At 44.3% G+C, this 18,901-nt stretch overlaps 1 protein-coding gene across 1 annotated transcript in view; it reads left to right on the top strand.

The window, feature by feature from the left end:
• Window positions 1–18,901, top strand: part of STARD13 (StAR related lipid transfer domain containing 13) — an 802,429-nt gene that overhangs the window by 215,816 nt on the left and 567,712 nt on the right. The window contains exon 3 of the mRNA XM_085621689.1: window positions 13,103–13,240. Coding sequence (XP_085477815.1) covers window positions 13,103–13,240 — 138 coding nt within the window. The remainder of the gene's footprint in view (window positions 1–13,102; window positions 13,241–18,901) is intronic.

Genomic DNA, 18,901 nt, shown 5'->3' with positions numbered 1-18,901 from the left:
CAGTAGACAGTTTCAGAAAATCTTTGACACTGTTACCCAGATTATGCCTTCAAGACTCACAGTTACCCTCGTTGCTATTGATATTACAGTGAGGCCTGCTGCTATAGAACCCTTGTACTTTTGTGTTTTTCTTATGTGTGTTTTTTGAGAATGTGGATCAAATCTGTTGTTGGTTACTGTGAGAAGTTGGCCTGGTATATGCTGTCCACTAATTAAAGTGGGCACCTTGTACCAGTCCAAACAACACTTATTGAATTATTAGCTTAAAGACAACCTTTATTGAAATCTATCCTAGTGGTAGCTATGGAGAGCAGCCTTCAGGCTAAGTCTCGAAGGAATGTAAAGCAGCTTGGTTTACCAGATTATAACCTCTTGAATGACCAAATAAAAGGAGAACCACCCAAGGTATATATATATATATATATATATATATATATATATATATATATATATATATATATATATATATATATATATATATATATGTGTTTATTACTAAACACTCTCTACTAACCTCTTTATGAGATTAGAGAACAAGATACACAATATTAAAGCACTAGAATGACAGTAAATAGCACAATATACAATGGGCCCCAGGGGGAGACCAAACCATATATTAAGAAAGTGGTATAAGAACCACGACTTGACTAGACACAGTGCCTAGAGCACGTAGAATCGCTGGGACCCCAAGGAACCACCCAAGGTAGTGACACAGGGGACCCACGGGGGATGCGTACAGTGTGAGAAAACAGCCGCGAGCTCCGTACAATCCTTTGGGAAAGTTGCGGTTGGAATTTTGAAGATTAAGGACACTTAGGAGAGGACTTGGAGCAAACCCTTTCAAACATAAAAGGTTCTAAGGCCAGCACCCATGTGAGCACTGGAATACTCGTGTTACCTAACCCAGCGTAGCCGGGTGCGTCGGTGTCAAATGGTGTCAGGAATCTTCGTCATTTTCTATGGCGAGATACTGCAAAGTGCTGCTGCCGTGAAGAGGAAAAGTGTCCGGAGTGATCCATGCCTGGATCAGAGCTGAGAAGAACCTGAAAGCAGGAGGGACAGAGTCTGGGTCACTTCAGGGTGACCAGGGGCACGGTAGACCAATGCCCACCAATGTCGGGTCTTTCAGGTGCGAAGAGGTGAAGCTTGACTCCGCTGCTACGGGGACCAGGAGATGTCGACGACAACCAAAGTCCGCAGACGAGCTGTCCCACAAAGGATGTCGAGTGCTGTGGGGTCGGTGTCCGGATTGGAGACCAACAAGCCTTGGCAACGGCAACCCACGTGGTGAGAGTAAAAAGGCTTCGGTGTGGACCAGCAAGGTCCAGTGGACTCCCCAAGCGATGCAGAGTCAGGGCACGTCTGGAGCAACCAGGTAAGCCCACTGAAAGTTAAAGTACCCTTCTCAGGGACCCACAAGTCGACATACAAGGTATCAAGAAGGGACCTCGAGAGGAATCACTAAATACCAGCCCGCAGGACACTCGTGGAGAGTAGGCCAGTAATCTCCAGTGGAATCACTGCTCAGGGTCGGGACTACAAGTAGTCCAAAGCACAGCCTCAGGGATCACCAAAAAGTATATGCTGCTGCAAATGTGCACGGTGTCCAGGGGTTCGGGTTGCACGGTCCCCACGAGAGCTTTGGATCTCAGTTTTGCTGAGAGCACGGATAGGCCTCGGGGAAGCTTGGAAACCCACCTCCTGTGTTGCAATATCTTCGGAGTCCTTCAGGAGCTGCGTAGTTGCAAACCGGACAGATGCATCTTTGGTGCCTGCCTTGCATGGGAGTAACTCCTTTACTCCAAGGGAGATTCTTCGGTCATCCAACGTCGTGTAGATAGTTGAAGTTCTGGGATTCTGTAGCAAAGTTTCGTCCAGGTAAATCTAAAGTCCTGTAGTCAGGGGTTCCTACTTTATACCCAAGGAAGGGGTGGGACAAACTCAGGGGACCCACCTATGGGAGGGTCAGGACAGAGGGGTGGCTACACCCATGTCCTTTGTCCAGTTTCGCGCCAGAGCAATTGCTGATAGCCCCTGCAACCGGTTTGAGCTGGACTATGCACAGGGACACCAAATGTACCCCCTGTGCAGACATCAAAGCACTCTCCGAGTGCACTCACCCAGCCCCAATACACTAAAGCCTGTCTGGGAGATGGTCACACCACCCTGTGACAGGAAACCTATTGTCTAGCCATCCCCTGCCGGAGTTTTGTCAAGCAGCAGGAGGGCAGACTCGTGTCTGTGGCTGGCAGCATCCATTTTGTGATGCAAGGGCTTGCAAAGCTGGTACCGGGTGTATCGGTGCTGTCATATTTCTCCCTCTAGTAGGGTGGAATCATACCTCCCACACCGGTTAGTGGTTTAGAGGTATGATTCCAAGGTGTTTGACACCAAACACAACATGTTTCCATGCAGCCGTTTTAAAGTTAGCATTTACCGCGAGGTCATAATGCACTTCAGAGTATATGGTATGGCTTCATCACACACAACCCCGGAATAGAGGTTCCGAAGGCTGCAGAGGGGCTCTGCTCATGCAGGTGCACCCTCTCACATAAAACCCAGCACCCTGCCTTCAGGATTGATAAGGCCTGCCATTGGGGTGACTGATAGGTTTATATGTGCAGTGATATGGATAGATATAGTGAACCTATATCTAAGTAAGGGGTGCATACACCACCTTACACAAGCTGCTGTAGCAGACCTGTTGTGTCATTTTGAATGGTCTCCCAGGGGTGGCATAATACATCCTCAGCCCCTGAGAGGCCTCTGGGGTACCTATGCCCTGTGTATATAGTATACCATATACTAGGGACTTATAAGGGTACCCCAGAATCCAATCTGAAGTGTACATAAAGTACATGGACAACCACTTTAGGGAGAAAGCAGATAGACTGGGGTCCTGATTAGCAGGATCCCAGTCAAACTAAGTAAAAAACCAGCAAAACACAAGGCAAAAAGTGGGGATAACCATGCAGTCAGATTCCACCTTCCTACAGTTACCAGATTGTTTTCAGTTTTATCACCCAGCCAGGAATCAGTTTTGACTATGACAACATAACAGTTGGGATTGGCCAATTGCGCTGCTGGTGCGTATATTGACTAGTTTCCGGGGTACGGATTAGATAGGGTAAGGTATGGGAAGAGGCATGGGAAGAATGCTAATGCTTTAGTGTTGTAAAAGAGTTGGTGTTAGCTTTGTGGTTTTGTTTCAGAATAGATGGTTAATTGTTGTAGAAACAGTGCATAGCCGTTTGAGAATGATCCGGCCTGGATGCGAGGGCAGAGAATTTCATGTAGTCTTGGGGTTCCCGCCTCACTCTGGTAATGATATTGTATGGAGTGCTCAGAAAGCTTTTATGAAAAGCAAGAATAGGCTGAGTCTTAAGTAAGGTAGCCTGCTGAGGATAGCCTTTTCCTCGTAAAGTTTGGTAATTGCCATATTTCCCTAGTTAAGTTTATTAATTACTGTATGTGTATAGCTGTGTGGAGTATGTTTAGGGGATTTTGACTTTATAGTGTAAACTCTGTACATTTTTGTAGGTCCATGAATTTAATTACGGTATTCTACTTTCGTGTAGTGGTTTGTCATCCATTTTCAAATTCAAACTTTTTCCTCAATGTATGTTTGAAGCATTTTTATGTGGTGATCTGTTTGGAATGTATCAGGGCATGTCATCTGGGGACAAGTGTGCTAATGTTTTGTGCAGTCACTATTTCACCTATGGGTTTCATATATAAGATGAAAATCATCATCAATCGAACCTAATTTGGGGCATGCTAAAAGACAACTGTGAAGAAGAGGCAGCGGCCACCCGGGGCGGACCCTAAGTTTGCCCCGGGGCAGGTAAGAGCGGGGAGGGGGCGGCCGACAGATGACTTGGTCCAGGGTGGAGGAGGGGTCTGGCAGCCCCCGCTCTCCCTAGCTACACCACTGAAAAGAGTCAACGCATGGTAGGATGCTATTTGATATGAGCATTCTAGAATCTAAAGGCGTGAGTGCTTTGTTTAATCTGCGGATTCTGCAGCCTGATTGGTAGATCTGAAGGTGGTTGTTCTTGATGATCTGATCCTGACATTGCGTGGCAACTGCTTTCTCAATGATCTTTCTGACAAAGGGGCGTGAGTGATAGGTTTCTCTTTGACAGACGTCATTTGAGTCCAATATGGACTCTTTTTCAGCCAAGGGGAGAATCTGCCCTGTTTTGAGGTTGGCTGGAAATAATCCTTAGTGAAGGGAAGTGTTGCAATGTTGAGAGAGGCAGGGCGTGCCTTGCATTTCCTGTCTGATTGTGTGGCCCTCTCTCAGTTTCAAGTGACCCCTGACTCTGATAACTAGGTCATTAGTTTCCTGTGTCTGAAGTTCTTAAAATTCCCAGTAGGGGTTTATTCACCTGTTTTACACGAAAGTGAACACGATGTTGAGGTAAAAAGACACATCAACTAAGGCAAATAGATATAAAACGTTTTATTTAATTGTTTATGCTTCTCACATTTGGACAAAACATTCTTTACCTATTTAACAGTCTTTAGTATATAGGAACAACCTAACACAAAATGATGGGGGACATTTCAACAAGACGCTGCACATTTTGCGTCAAGTATAGCGTAAATAAATGGTTGGTTCAAATTCCCACTTCATGGTGTTAGAGTATGGCACACAGCTGCCAGTTGGATCAGGGCATTTAAAACACATCTGCATTGATATTGATAAAATGCATGCTATTGCTGTTAGCTATTGATAAAGGTTTGTTGACAACAATAATGTCACTGTTAGTGCAAAAAGTGACTAGTTTCCGTTGAAAATCGTGCATAGTTCTTAGGTCACACACATATATGGTTTTCAGAATTTCATAAAAATGCACATTTCACATAAAGTAAATCAGCAGTTCCAGAATAATTACAAGTTTGTTCTCCTTTGCCCTAAACACAGTTTCAGCAGAGTTCTGATGAAGTTCCCAAATCTCTTCACTGAAGGGCTAACTGCACAAGGGTGGTACTCAGGGTAACTAAAAGGCATGACAAAAACAAGGGTTGCGCAACCTTCCCACAAGCCTTTGGGTGTTTGTGATTCCCAATCACAAGAACACTCTTTGGTCTGCCTGGAATTCCAACCCAGACCTCAGTGTGTTCTGCTGGAATGCGACCATTTGCCAAGTTCCATCAGATGAGCTGAGATGTCCTGGCATCGCTAATGCCCATTCGCAACAACATCACAAGCCAATCACGAAGGCTAATTTGCTGCTGTCAAATGTGCTCTGGATGAATAGGCTTATTGTGGAAGGATAAGATGAGTTTAAATCAAGTGGTTATACTTTTCATCCGCAAAGGAGGGGCGTGGGAAATTAATCATATTTTGAGTCTGAAATGAACACATGTTCTCAATGTCTGGGACATTTAATTTGCAAGACCTCTTTGTCAAAGATTGTAAACACGGAGCACAGTCAAAATGCTAGTTCAGAATTGCTATCCATGTGAAATACTTTCTAATTAGCTAAAAAAATATGGAGAAATCTTGTCTGCCATACTAACGGGGTCAGTTAGACACTGAGGGCCTACCCCACAAAGAGATCACTCATTTAAGACTTCTCAGCCCCAGTTTGGGCTGATGGGTGTCTTAGGCAGTTGTGCTTCAGTGCTATTACCACCTTGGGCAGTGTTAAATTGTTGTATGTCACTGGAACCTTAAACAAATGTGCTGCTTTTGGCTGGAAATGTAGTTAAGGGGATGAGCAACAACAGAACACAAGTCAAAAAAATAATAGAAGAAAATCATAACAAAGCACACACAACAAATTAGAACGCAATACAGCAGGCACAGTACAGCACAATAATGCAATGTAATATGCAGCGCAAAAATAACAAAGAAAAAAACAACACAGCACATCACCCCCACAACAGAAGGCAATGCAAAACATATAGACAAATAAGCGTGTCACACATATCTCCCCCGGCCCTAAATTTACTTTTGTAATGTAGTGGTGAAAAGGGTTTTGAACAAGCATTGCCTTTCTTATCACTAAAAGTATGGAACACCACCGGTCAAAACTATATTGTGATTTGGCCATGATATTTAAGTTGGAACCAAACTCTCAGCCTCCCAATTACTAATTGTCAATTGATCCTACAGATTTTTAGCACCTGATTTAAAGTCTGGGTCAGAAAATGGGGACGACTGCGGACAACTTATTTTGCAGCCATTTTGCACATTCTGGCTGTATTTCCCCCCTTCTGTACTATCAGTTGTAGCACCAAACATTCGCTTAGCACTTGTAGCTCTAGAGCAGTGCTAGTGAAGCCGGGTTTCCTCCAGGACCAGGGTCTAAATGAGAAGCATTGTGACATTTAGTATCTTTTCCCACTGCTTTCGCTTGGCTGAAATCAGAGGGGTTGTGTGCCTTCCCGTCTATGATTGGTGGAGGGTAGGACCAAGAAGCACCTCACTAATCCCACAAGGGTTAGTTGGGAGTTCCCAATCAGATTACCATAACCCACCTTTGCAGGTGTATTGGCACAAATTTCAGCGACACCCCAGTATAAAACAGTGAAATACACACCAGTTCTTCGAGGTTAGCCACAGCTCTAAAGCAACCAATACTGTTATGTACCTGAGATATTATTACTCAGCAGAATGAAGTGACCATCATAAATCTTGTGGCATTGGCAATAACACCAGTTCCAAATAGTGTTCCCGTTACAGTTCTTGTGCCACCGATTACCCAAGTGTGCCAGAAAATAAAGTACCATCACCGACCCAGCTGCATAGAAAACCTGAGTTTTTTGAGACACCCATCAATAAACAAACGCTCTACAAAGTCAACTCATTTTACTTTCACAATGACCAAACCTTGGCTATGGATCCACACCAAAGACAACAAATAACCATTCAGAACATCTGGCTGGACATGTGAGACCCATAGAAAAGTGTGCCAAGACTGGGATAGCGCTGGAATGCCACGCAACTGGAACCAGTGGAGCTGCACAAGGTGCCACAGTCCACCCACTGACAACAGCATGCGAGGTGCTGACGGTGACGGCTGGGCTCTGCTTAGTTCGCCAGCGTGCGACAGTGGTATCATGGAGCTCTGATGCATGCCATGTTACTTTAATATTTGGTATTATAGCATTTATATAGTGCTTCATACCCCGATGAGATAGGGTGTTGGGTACCTAGACACCTTTTTGTCAATGCTTGGTTGAGAAGGTTGGTGATTTTAGTTTGGCTTATGTGGGGAGTTGTGGATACTTACCATATTTAGGACAGGTATGTATTGAAAGTAGAACTTCTGTTGAATTGAATATTTTATGCAATTCATCCTGGAACAGAAGCTAACCCACTAATTAAATGGGATCAAGCGGCTAGAAGCCAGCTGGTGTATAAAAGCATTTTCAGATGAGATACTCAGGCAGCAATGTGTGTCATGGAATTCTAGTTCCTAATTTTAAACCTTATCTGGAAAGAAAAAGTTCATCCTGCCTCATATGAGTCTTTATTGGGGCAAAATCTTAATTGCACCGAGATGCCAGTTTGGCATGCAGGGATAGCATCTTACTTTGTTGAAGGCTTCAGTAGTCCAGTTTGCTAAAAGCACATGTTCAATGTTGGAGCTTCAATGCAAGAGTGAAGGTGAGCTTTTATGAATCAGATCACCAAAGCTTTCCATGGAGCCTTTGGGCCATTTAAAGAAGCAGTGAGCAGTTTAGGAAGACAAACCAAAAGTTTTAAAAAGGCAGAATTGCAGTCCAGCCCTCCATATGGATGGAAGGCGGTAATAGTAAATTGAAGTTGAGGCAGAAAAATCTAGGCCTCAAACAATGCGTGAATAGGGGTCTAGGTGTTAGAAAGGCCTGCTTTGAGGTTATAGCTATCCCTCTGCCTCTCCTGCTCGATCACATTAAAATATTCTGTTAGAGTAACTTCAGAAATAGAGTAGTTTTCATCATAACCTATTGTATCCACATTTTCTTACCAAACAAGGTCTATTACATCTCACAACTGTTTAGTGAGTGTTCTTGTACAAATATAAGTTACCTGTAGTTTTTGATCTTTAGGTAGATGTGGAGGTAGTGCAATAGTTCCACACATGCAAACCATTAAGTGAGATTGGGTCAAGTTTCAGATCTAGCCACTAGCAGTGAAAGCACTGGTGCCAGCACGGGAAACCGCATTTACAACGCTGGTAATACCACGCGGGTAGGTTACCACACGGACGTTACATCGTTTGCGTTGTTACCACACATGGCATTACATTGCAAGTCGTTTCTACGACTTGCACTAGATGGCGCGCAACACCAGGGAATGTGTTGGATTTTAAATCCAACACATTCCCTGCTGTTGCGCTAACTGGAGTAGGAATAGTAATTTATACTAATCCTAAATCCAGCGCGCCATCTAGTGCAAGTCGTAGAAACAACTTGCGATGTAAAGCCATGAGCGGTAATAACGTGGATGATGTAACGTCCGCGTTCTAACCTACTGCGGGGTAATGGATGGCGTAGTAACGTCATACAATTGCCAGCACACACTCAGGAGGGGAAGCAGGGAGTTCAGCATCCCGAATGTTTGCACCCTGTGCCTCTGCAAAGGAAGCCTTCTCTGTAATTGATACAAAGCCCTTCTGCTGCACAAACAAATTAACCTGTTGCTGGTCTCCAATAGGAGACCATCCCATCATCAATGATGGCTTAGAGGATGCTGATAGGATGCTCAGATGGTGATATCCCATCGCCCTACCCAGTGCCACAGCTCAACTCACAACTTTGTACCAAGTGAAGAACACCACTTCACTACAGGATGACACGGTCTACCCATTGTAGAATGAAACCCCCTTCTGCATCTGCTTGTATGAAAACTATTAATGACTTACTACGTTTTATTGAAGCTTGTTTCAGTAGGATTTTTGAGAAATTCGAAATTAGGAGGCGTTTGTTAATGTGGGATGGCAAGAAGTCTAACTTGGACCTATGTCTATGTGCTATTGGTGCCCGACTTACATTGGAATCTCGCTATGGCAATGTGTGTGATGCTGCTGATGATGTGCCATATTTTTCCAATCTTTTTTCACACTCAGAAAATATTCTCTGGGCGTGTTCACTGCATTGTGTTGGGTTCAGAAGTGGGGTTGCATTCTTTCTCACTGTCATCAGAGAGCACAGTATGATGTACCTTGTGCACAAATTCTACATCAATTGAGCCAGATAAATATGGTGGTGAGAAATCTACACTGGTCAGATCTGTTCACGCATCTGTTATTGATTAACTAAACCCAATTTCCCACCCTGATCGCCATTCGCCCTTTGTATCAGCCCGATGATTGATTACTGTGTGGGAAAGACCTGGCTAACCAAATTCTCCAAAAGACTAGCTAATTTTCTGATGCTTCTGGTTTCTGAAATTTCCTTCTAAGAGGTTGAATATATTGATTTTGTACGTTCGGGTAGGCAGTGTATTCATAAACCTCAAATAACTGTTCTTCCATTGTTTGCATCTTTATTGCAGTATACCGAACTGGGTGACTAGAAACCAAATGCAGTTGTGCCATACAGTGGCTGTCATACACAAGGCACTGGTAAGATCAACCAAATGCCACCACTCAAAGTAGCACTTAGAGTAGGCCTGGGCAGAATTTCAATTACGCTGGAGGAACCAGAGTCATTTTGGTAATTCCGCATTACTCTTTGACATGGAATTACCGATACTGTGCGATTACGCCTACTTGCGTAGTTGAGAATGATTTGGGCAAGCAATCCTACCACAAGAGCACATTTAACAAGCATCCACTTGGGCTGCAGTTTATGTTCTGTTGCATTTAGAACTATTTTCTTAGCGCAAAATGCATCCTGGTGTCCACTTTGGATGGAAGGGATCTTTTTGCTCTAAGAAACTAGTGTTACGTGCTGGGAGTAAGTTATGGGAAACTCCTCCCCCAAGGGCACATTTGGCAAGTGTGAGCAGCTGCTCACACTCACTATTCATGTTCTGTTGTATTTAGCTCCATTTCTTAGTGCAAAATGCATCCATGCATCCATTTTGGATGCAAGGGGGCATTTTTGCTTTAATCAAATAACCCTTAATGCACAATTTCTCTTCCAAGTATATCCTCACCACTATAAAAGGGGCAACAAGGATACTATGGTCCTTTGACATTCATAGTGCCAACATATTTCTGCCCTGCACTACTGGCCGTGCAAGGTCCTGGGCATTCATCAGGGTGAGTAATGGGACCATAGTATTCTTGTTGCCTCTTCTATATTTTATTTTAATCCTTCCCATCCATCCCGCTAATAAAGGTATACCTTGGGAGTGGATGAGGAATTCTTTTTTATATGTTACGTACCCCGACACATTAATATACAAAGAATTCCCTGGTACATGGTTAAACCCACCCTGACTTATAGGGTTCAGCATGAACCTGATGATGAAGAATGCCACTACGAGAGTGGGTGAGGGTTACGTAAAAAAAAGGAAAATTTTCCTTTTTTCACACCTCATAGGGAGGTGGTGTATAGTTGTGCACGCACACACTTCCCCACCACCAACCGGTGTGTATTTTCCTCTTTAGGCAGAGGGTTACCTTGTTGTTTATTGTGTAAATTTCAGGAAGTACATATCCCCGCATCCTTTGGTGTACAAAATAATCTCCCTACCGTTCCGGTTTGGAAGGTCCTGTGACTTCCCGTACCAGAGTTTATGGTAACTCTGCATGATTACACTACACGGAATTACTCAGGTTACACGAGTTACGCCCACCCAAACTTAAAAGTATCAACAAATATGCAGGTATTGGAGGCTCGTGGGTCCACTGCAAATCGGGTCTATTGCCTATAATTGGAAGAGGAGTAGCAGATGCAGCAGCATAACTATTAAGACATTTCCCAACCTACTGGCATAGCTGTTTCCATAGCAGAAAATAATTTAATGTGATATGGGAGTGAAATGACTTGATTGTGAAGCCAATCACTTCTTTCAGCTAGGAGCTTCTTTGATTTGCAAACAAGCATTTGAACGAAATGCCTGACCCCCATCATAGATACTATGAAAACATTGGGTTCTAGAACAACACACCCCGGTGAGATGATGATATTTCATACTAAATGCTAGGTTTCACTCATCCACAGCTAAAAGTTTCATATGATGCATGATACTGCATTACAAACACAAATCACACAATTTACAACTTTTCCTTAACGACTTATTGCCACCTTTTGATATATGCTTGAAATTTGTCATGAATGGCATTAAAGATAAATTAGGCTAAGCCTAAAAATGAAAATATAGGAATCTGCAGAAAATTGGAGGATACACTTTTTATATTTCTTAGTGTGACACCCTAAGTGAGACAGGTGTACTTAGTCATGGGTCCTGGGTTCACTGTACCACGTGAGCCAAGCTTCACCCAACTGAAGAGGTCGAATTAGGCCGAAAATGGTCTTCGGTTTCTTATGTTCCAGGGCAGAGACAACCTGTCTTGGCAGTTCGGGCTGGGATACCCCTTTAGGAGAAGGACCAAAGCTGATTTGCTTATGGCTTGGTCTAATCTCAGGTGACGGGCTGTATGTGGCTCCAAGTTGTTAGCAGTGTGTTGCAATCCAAAGTAACTTCAGGTAGCCATAGGGTAGGTTATAAGTAGAAGGTTTATTAAGCATAGTTACAGGTTATTATGATGTCTGAGAAGCAGGGAACAGGTAACTAAGGGAAAGGATGCATAGTAACAATTCAAGTCACAACACAGTGGCTGAGATTAATTCAAGCATTCGATCCACCACATTTTGTCTTCATTAACCCCTTCGCTGCGGTGCAAATTCCGCCGCAGCGCTGGGGGGGTGAGGGGTGAGTGCGGCGCCGCCATGCTCATGACGGAACCACGCCGTCATGAGTCACGGGCGAGCTGTGCTCATGACGGCGTGGTTGCGTCACGACTCCGCCCACTCTCTAATTCGCCCGCACAGGCGGGGAATTAGAGCCGCGTGGGAGGAGCGGCCGCCAACAGCCGCAGCATGACGGAACCACGCCGTCATGAGCACACGCCGCCCGTGGCTCATGACGGCGTGGTTCCGTCATGAGCGTACAAGGGGTTAATAAACAAATATGTCAGTTGTGCATTTTAAGTAGATAAACACCCTTGTTACACGAGTTTGGAATTGAAATAGACGCAGGTAGTTTTAAGAAAGGCAGATAATGTTTTTTCCTCTGGAGTATTGCTGAGATAGTGTGCAGGGTCTGGCCAAAGGCCATTCCGAGCCCTAACAGGGCATTTGCCAAAGGGATTCTCCAACTACCTCAGTTGCTCTAGATCAGGGAATGCCCCTATTAGAGAAAGGACTGTGGAAATACAAGAAAAAAAACCCTGCCCTGGTCAGGGGGCCTGTGTTCTCCCACATAGTTTTTTATTCTTTTCAGTATGATTATGACCTTATGACGCCTTATCGTTGTTTCAGACCTGCTGAGAGATATACCTGAATGATTTACTTGGGCTGGTGCATGAAAGTACTATGCAGAACCCAACCCTACTGGCTTTTACTATGCTTGCCTCAATGCATCCCCTTCACCAGGAAGGCGAATGGACCTCATACCGCCCTGCCTGTCTTGCAAAGTCTTCTAGTTCCTGCAGACTCTTCAATCATCCTAGTGGAGAAGCTGAGGAGAGGAAGGGAGGCAGCTCAGCTTTAGGTGTGCTAAAGGAAAAATAAAGAAGAAAAGGATGGGGTGGGCAGCCTTATATTTGAAAGTTGTGAACACCCCACAAAAACAAGTAGTGTGCAAATATTAAAGAGTATAGAAACAGGGCAAGGCAATAAAATGTCAGAACTTTATTGCTTCATAAAACATCTGTTTTCATAACCTTTTTACACTCAGAGCAAGCCGGATTCTAGCTCCAACATAAACTCCATTTAGTGCGTGGTTTGCAATATCAAACACTATTTTTATATGCTTAAGTTCATTTTATGTTGTTTTGTGGAAGAGTAAGCTTGGCAAGGGCCGTTGAAGTGCCTCGAGGGAATGTCTGCCGTTTCCAATGCCGAGCAGTGCGTTGATGTAGGATCTTTTAATGGCCTGAGCAGCCTTTCTTCTGTCTGATCCGCTTCTATTCTGGGTTTTCCCTAGGCACGCGCGTCCGAGTGGTCGCAGTCGATGAGCTGCCTCATGATGAAGTTGGAGCAGTTGAACATCGACATCGAAGACGCCTTGAGTGCGGGCTCCTCTCCTGCCAGCACGCCATCGACTAAAAGACGCAACCAAGCGGTATGGGTTTCTCACCTTTGTTAATGTGCTGCTCCAAACCAGGCATTACTATGCATACTTCAGAAAGGCACAGTGGCAAGGAAGAACACCGTTCCCCATGAATACTGATTCATGGAAATGCCAGAGGTAGGGTTAGAGGGAACCCAGATGGGGTCGGTGCACCAGTAGGGTTCCTTCCGGTATCCCCCTAACCCCCTGACTGGGCTCCTTCACCGCATTTGATAATACATATAGGGTCTTATTCACAAAAAACTGACGCATCTTTGCCTTAGAGCAGGGATGGGTCAGTTTCCTTGCACCAGGTAAAAAACCCTTGTGCCACTATGGATGCGTGGTATTTACAATACGGCGCACCATGGCGCAAGGATCGACAGATGCATCAGAAATTCTGACGCATCTGTGGGCACAAAAGTGTCGCAAGCATGACGCAACTCCAGCAATGCTTAGGGGAGGCCTATACTTAATACACTGCATCACTCCTTACGCCTGCTTCAAGCAGGCGTAAGGTTTTGACACAGTGGCGTCCTAGAAGTGGCCTGCGTCACTTCTCCAAGGCATTCCTGCTGGGGAACGCCCACTCTACATACATTATACCTGACGCAGGTATAATGTTGTGCTGGGCTTTACAAGGTGACACATCTCCCTAAATGCGTCACGTTGTAAATTGGCCGCAACCTGTTGCGTTGTTTACGCCGCCGTTGCATCACAAAAAGTGACACAATGGCAGCGCAAAAGTATCACAAGGGGCTGGTAAATCTACTCCAGAATCTTTTCTTTTACTAAGCAGCAAAAGAAAACAGGGTTCAGCTTAACTGAACCTGCGGAAGGAGGCAGTGCTTGTTGGTTTGTTCCTGAGTGCTCGTAGCCTTCTTCTTTCAGGCAAGATGATGGGTCCCTAAGAGAGGGGAGTGACTCTTGACATCTTAACTGCAAAGAGAGTGCATTTTGGGGCTGCACAAGCAGAAGAAAGTTTCACTTTCATCATCAGGGAAAGCCAGAGGTAACAGGATGCCTGGGTGAGATCTGTGTGCCTCGGACCTTGGGACTGAAGACCCCAGACTAGGCAGCATGACGTCCATGAGGCTCTTGTTGACCTTTTGGCCCCTGACTCCACAGTGGTTCATGGTAATTGTAAGATTGTTTTGTTCCATTCAGTTCCCTTCCTGTGGATCATTTAAAAGTTGCATTTAAGATATCAGAGATCAATAGCTGGACTCGAAACATGCATTTTAAAGTTTAGAATTGAACTGCTGTTGATGCCACTCTCTGACATTATTCTTCACATTCAGAGTTGTTATTTGATCTCTCTCTCACACACACACACACAGACACACACACACATCATATTTGACAATTCCTAGCTTTTTTAAGCACCACAACTTTGCATTCTGGGACTCATTTTTTAATCCTTATCACTGGCAGCTTAAAACCCAGTAAAGCGCTCTTGGATAAGACGTCAGGATTGACTAAATGCTTTAGACATGGCATGGTACCTCTTAGAAGCTGTGTGCATCTATCCTTTCACTGCTGCTAAGGGTTCATCTTGTTTTGCTTGTTTTGTACGAGGGAGACCTGCATAGCTGCCCATCTGATTATTTGTGAGGGAGGTTTCCATAGATGTTACCTGCTTATCAAAATGTGTGCAAATGGGGCTTATGTGACTACTTCTCGTGATGTACTTGTTTTGTAAGGCTGGCCAGCACCACTGCTTTCCTGCTGCACTTATTTTTATAAGAGGACGGCCAAAATAACGACTTCCTCGGTTGTACCTGTTTTGTGTAAGTATTACAGCCACTGCCATGTTGTCCATTTTTTGTGCAACGGAAAAATGGTTGCACAGTTTCTGCCCACGCGGTGCTTATTTTGTATATGAATATGAAGCAAGCTTGTACAGCTCCCTCTCATGCTGTAGTTATTTCCGGTCAGGCAAGCTTGCACCGCTTCTCCATGCGTTGTGCCTGTTCAAGGTGGCCTCTGAATCTGTGTGGGGAATTCATGCAGTGGTGCTGCTCTTGCTGTACCTGTTCAGTGCATGAAGGGATACTGCACCCCTGCCTGTGCTGTTCCTGTTTTGTGTATTGAGCTTTACATGCTTATCGTTATGGTCCGAGCATACGACAGCGCATGAACCCTCGCTTGTGAGACGCTCTTGTTCACAAAAAGAGCTTGCAGCGCCCAATGCTTATCATTTGTTAGCTTCAGTTTCACTTTGCTTTGCTGCCTCTGGATTGGCCAGTGCAGGCTAAGCGTCACTTCCTGTTCCTGTAGTGCATGTACCAAGCACAAGTTGATTAAACTTAATTGGTGTCTGTCCTGTGCTCGTGCTGTGATTGAGGTACTATTTGTTCCCCTGTTGTTGCTTGCCGCTCTCACCCATCACTTTTCCATGTTGCTGTTTACCCCTCCCACCCACTTCTCTGTTTTACTGTCTACTTTCTCCCACCCCTCCATGCCTGTCCTTGCATTGCTCAGTCCCCCACCCCCTTACCTCTTCCTTGTTTGCTAATCCTGCCCTGCCATTCCCACCTTAAAAAAAGCACTATGACGTGGGGCCAGCGCTGGCTGTGTCATAGCTCTTTTTGATGAACTTTGATGAACAAATTAAGCACTGGGTAAGAGAGCAATAGACATGCGTAATAAGATTAATTGAGAGATGGTCAGTTCGAGATAGACTGCTCCTATGAGGAACAGGTCAGTATTGATTTGCATGACGTGTGCCTTTGTCTAGAAGGTACAATATGTGAAAAACTATAGGTTGGAGTGCTACCCAGAGCAATTGCCGGTGTTTTACACTCGTTGCAAGTATGTCTTCCATCACATTTTGTGTATTTGAGATAAATAGTGATGGTAGAGGGGTAGAAGCATGGAAATAAAAGAGAGAGGAGTCAATGAAAAAACAGGATCTAGAGTAAGCTAAAGGGAAAACTGGGAAATATAATAATAAGGGAAATATTGAGGTGGGAGCCAGTAGTTAATGATGGAAACTGAAGATGGATGAGAAAACAGGAAGACATATCCAGCTGAGGGGAGCCAGACGGTAGAAGTCAGAGAATGAGAGATGTGGGTGCAGGTGTTAAATTGGGAGACATAGATTGAGATGTTTAGAGAGGTAGAGATGATAATGGCAGAATAAAAGGGATAAAGGCAGAGGTGGAGAGTGGAACTAAAGAGACAGAGATAATTAGTGGTCAAAGACAGGAGTAAGGCTGAAAGGGAGACTAGATGGTGCATAACATAGAATTAAAGTTGTGAAGGTGAGGAACATAGGGGAATAGAGGTGGGAGTCAGAGGGTACAGGTGGGAGGCAACTGTGAAAAATAGTAAATGTGCAAGAATGAGAGTGATAGAGTTGGAGATCTGCCACAAACCGGTTGAAACAGTCAAGAACCTCGGCATACTCCTTGATTCCAATCTTGCCTACACTAACCATGTGGGTAATGTGGCTGGTAAATGCTATGGTATTCTAAAGGTCCTGAGGAAGATTCTTGACCTATTGCCTCCTAGCGCCAGAAAAACAATGATACATGCCTTGGTCACTTCCCACTTAGACTATGGGAACTCCCTCCTATGCGGACTAAGTAACAAAGGTCTAATGCAGTTACAGCGCGTTCAAAGTGCAGCTGCTAGGCTTGTTCTGAACCTTCCTAGAAGGGCCTCCGGGAAAAATGCCCTGCATTCCTTACATTGGCTCCCGATAAGGGAACGAATTACATTCAAAATGTTGTGCATTGCCCATCGCATTGCTCATCTAAAAGCTCCCTCTTATCTACAAGCACTGCTTCCAGTCTATCGACCTTCACGCTCTCTTAGGTCAATGGGCAATATGTTGTTAGTTGCTCCACGGATTCACAGAGCTAGGATGGGAGGACGGTCCTTCCGATACCTTGCCAGTAAGGGCTGGAATGACCTTCCCATCGAACTGAGAATGGAACCGTCTGAAACGAGGTTTAGACAAAGGTTGAAAACCCGTCTTTTTCCCAAAACCTAATTTAGTATAGTTCTCCTGCTCTTCACTCCACCGCCATGATTGTTGATTGTGTGATGTTAGTGGAACTGTCAGCGCGGGGACGCACTGTTCCGTGTGCAACCATGCGCTTAACAAATGCCATTAATAAAAAAATAATAATAAAATAATAACAAACCGGGAGATATAGAGTGAACAAACAAGAGAAGCAGCCATGCACAGGGAACTGGAAGATACAGAGGAAACAAACAAGAGAGGCGACCTGCAATGTGACCAGGAGAAATTCTGGCAGAAACATAGGAGGGAGAAAAAGAGGCAGATGTGTGATGAAGTATGAAAACATATATGGGGAGGTGAGAGTGAACAATGTACAAAAGTGTGAGAGTGAGAGAGGTAGCTTTAAAGGTACATACGAAGCGGAAATAGATGGCTGAAATAGGAGGACAGACATAGACTTAGGAGAGAAATGGGCGAGATAGAAGAGAGACAGACAGTTAAAGAAGAAAAGGTGGGGAAGCTACGTGCAGTAAATGGCGACAGGAAGAGGTGGTAGGGCGAGGAAGAATGGGAATGAATGAACTAGTAAGAGGACAGTGGTGGAGGTGAGAGGGCCTGGCGCAGATATTGAGTTGAGAGAGACGGTGAAACAATGAGAGGTAGAGGTGAAAGGGGCTGGGTGCACGAGGGTAGCAAGAAATGAGAGAAGCCGAGAGACTCGGTCACCCACTGTATGTGTGCAATTATTAAGGCGAGGTAAAAATCTTATAAAATCCCCATTTGAAGACACCTCTTCAAAGCGACATGTCTCGTGTTAGATGGGTTACAGTTAAATGGCAGTAAGATTGCAGGTTTGATGGGTGATTGCGGGGTTACTGATGTAGTTGTGAACTGTTCCTTTCAAGATTGTACAATGACAAGTTTGACATGAATTTGTAAATATATGAATGTTTAATTATAATGACAAATCAGACACGTGAAAAAAAATATAAAAAAAGGAAAAAATATTTTTATAAACAATAAAATACAGTTCTACGAACTAATCATGTTGTAAGAAGATAATTTGGGGATATGTCTCTAATATGAGCCCTTAGGCCAGCAGTACAGCAAAGTAGGCTAGTATAGAGGTTTCTCCTTAGCTTTAAAAGAAACAGTGAAATGGAATCACAACAACGTGTACTTATGCCCTAATGCAGGCCTTTAATAGAAACAGTGAAATGGACTCACAACAGCGTGAACTTGTGCTCATGTGTAGGTGTGTCCATTACAAACAGTGATAATGTGCATCCGCGGTAATAGCATTAGTTTGCCGCGTTCCTGCTGCATTTAGAATTTTCCCAGAAAGAATGGGCAATAACCAGCAAGATCAGAATTGCGGTCAGTAAATTCTTCATGTTTTCCTTATACTTTTACTCTAGGCCACATCCGGTGCTTAAACATTACCTTGAGTGAGATTCCAGGGTAATTATTATCAATGCTAAATAAAGTGGGGCAGTAAAGACGGCCAGCAACCCAATTGGGGAGAGGAGTTGGCCTAACGACTAGGGCGGTCAACCTTGAATCTGGGGAACTGGGTTCGAGTTTTGGCAATGACGCTGAACATCCTGTGATTCTGGACAAATCATTTAATCTCCCCGTGCCTAACAAAATTGAATGTGTCCTCATGTAATGCAACTGGTGCTATGTAAAGCGATTCGGGT

This window comes from Triturus cristatus, chromosome 8, assembly GCF_964204655.1.
Source record: "Triturus cristatus chromosome 8, aTriCri1.1, whole genome shotgun sequence".
Taxonomy (NCBI): Eukaryota; Metazoa; Chordata; class Amphibia; order Caudata; family Salamandridae; genus Triturus; species Triturus cristatus.
This window is presented reverse-complemented; position numbering and strand designations above follow the sequence as displayed.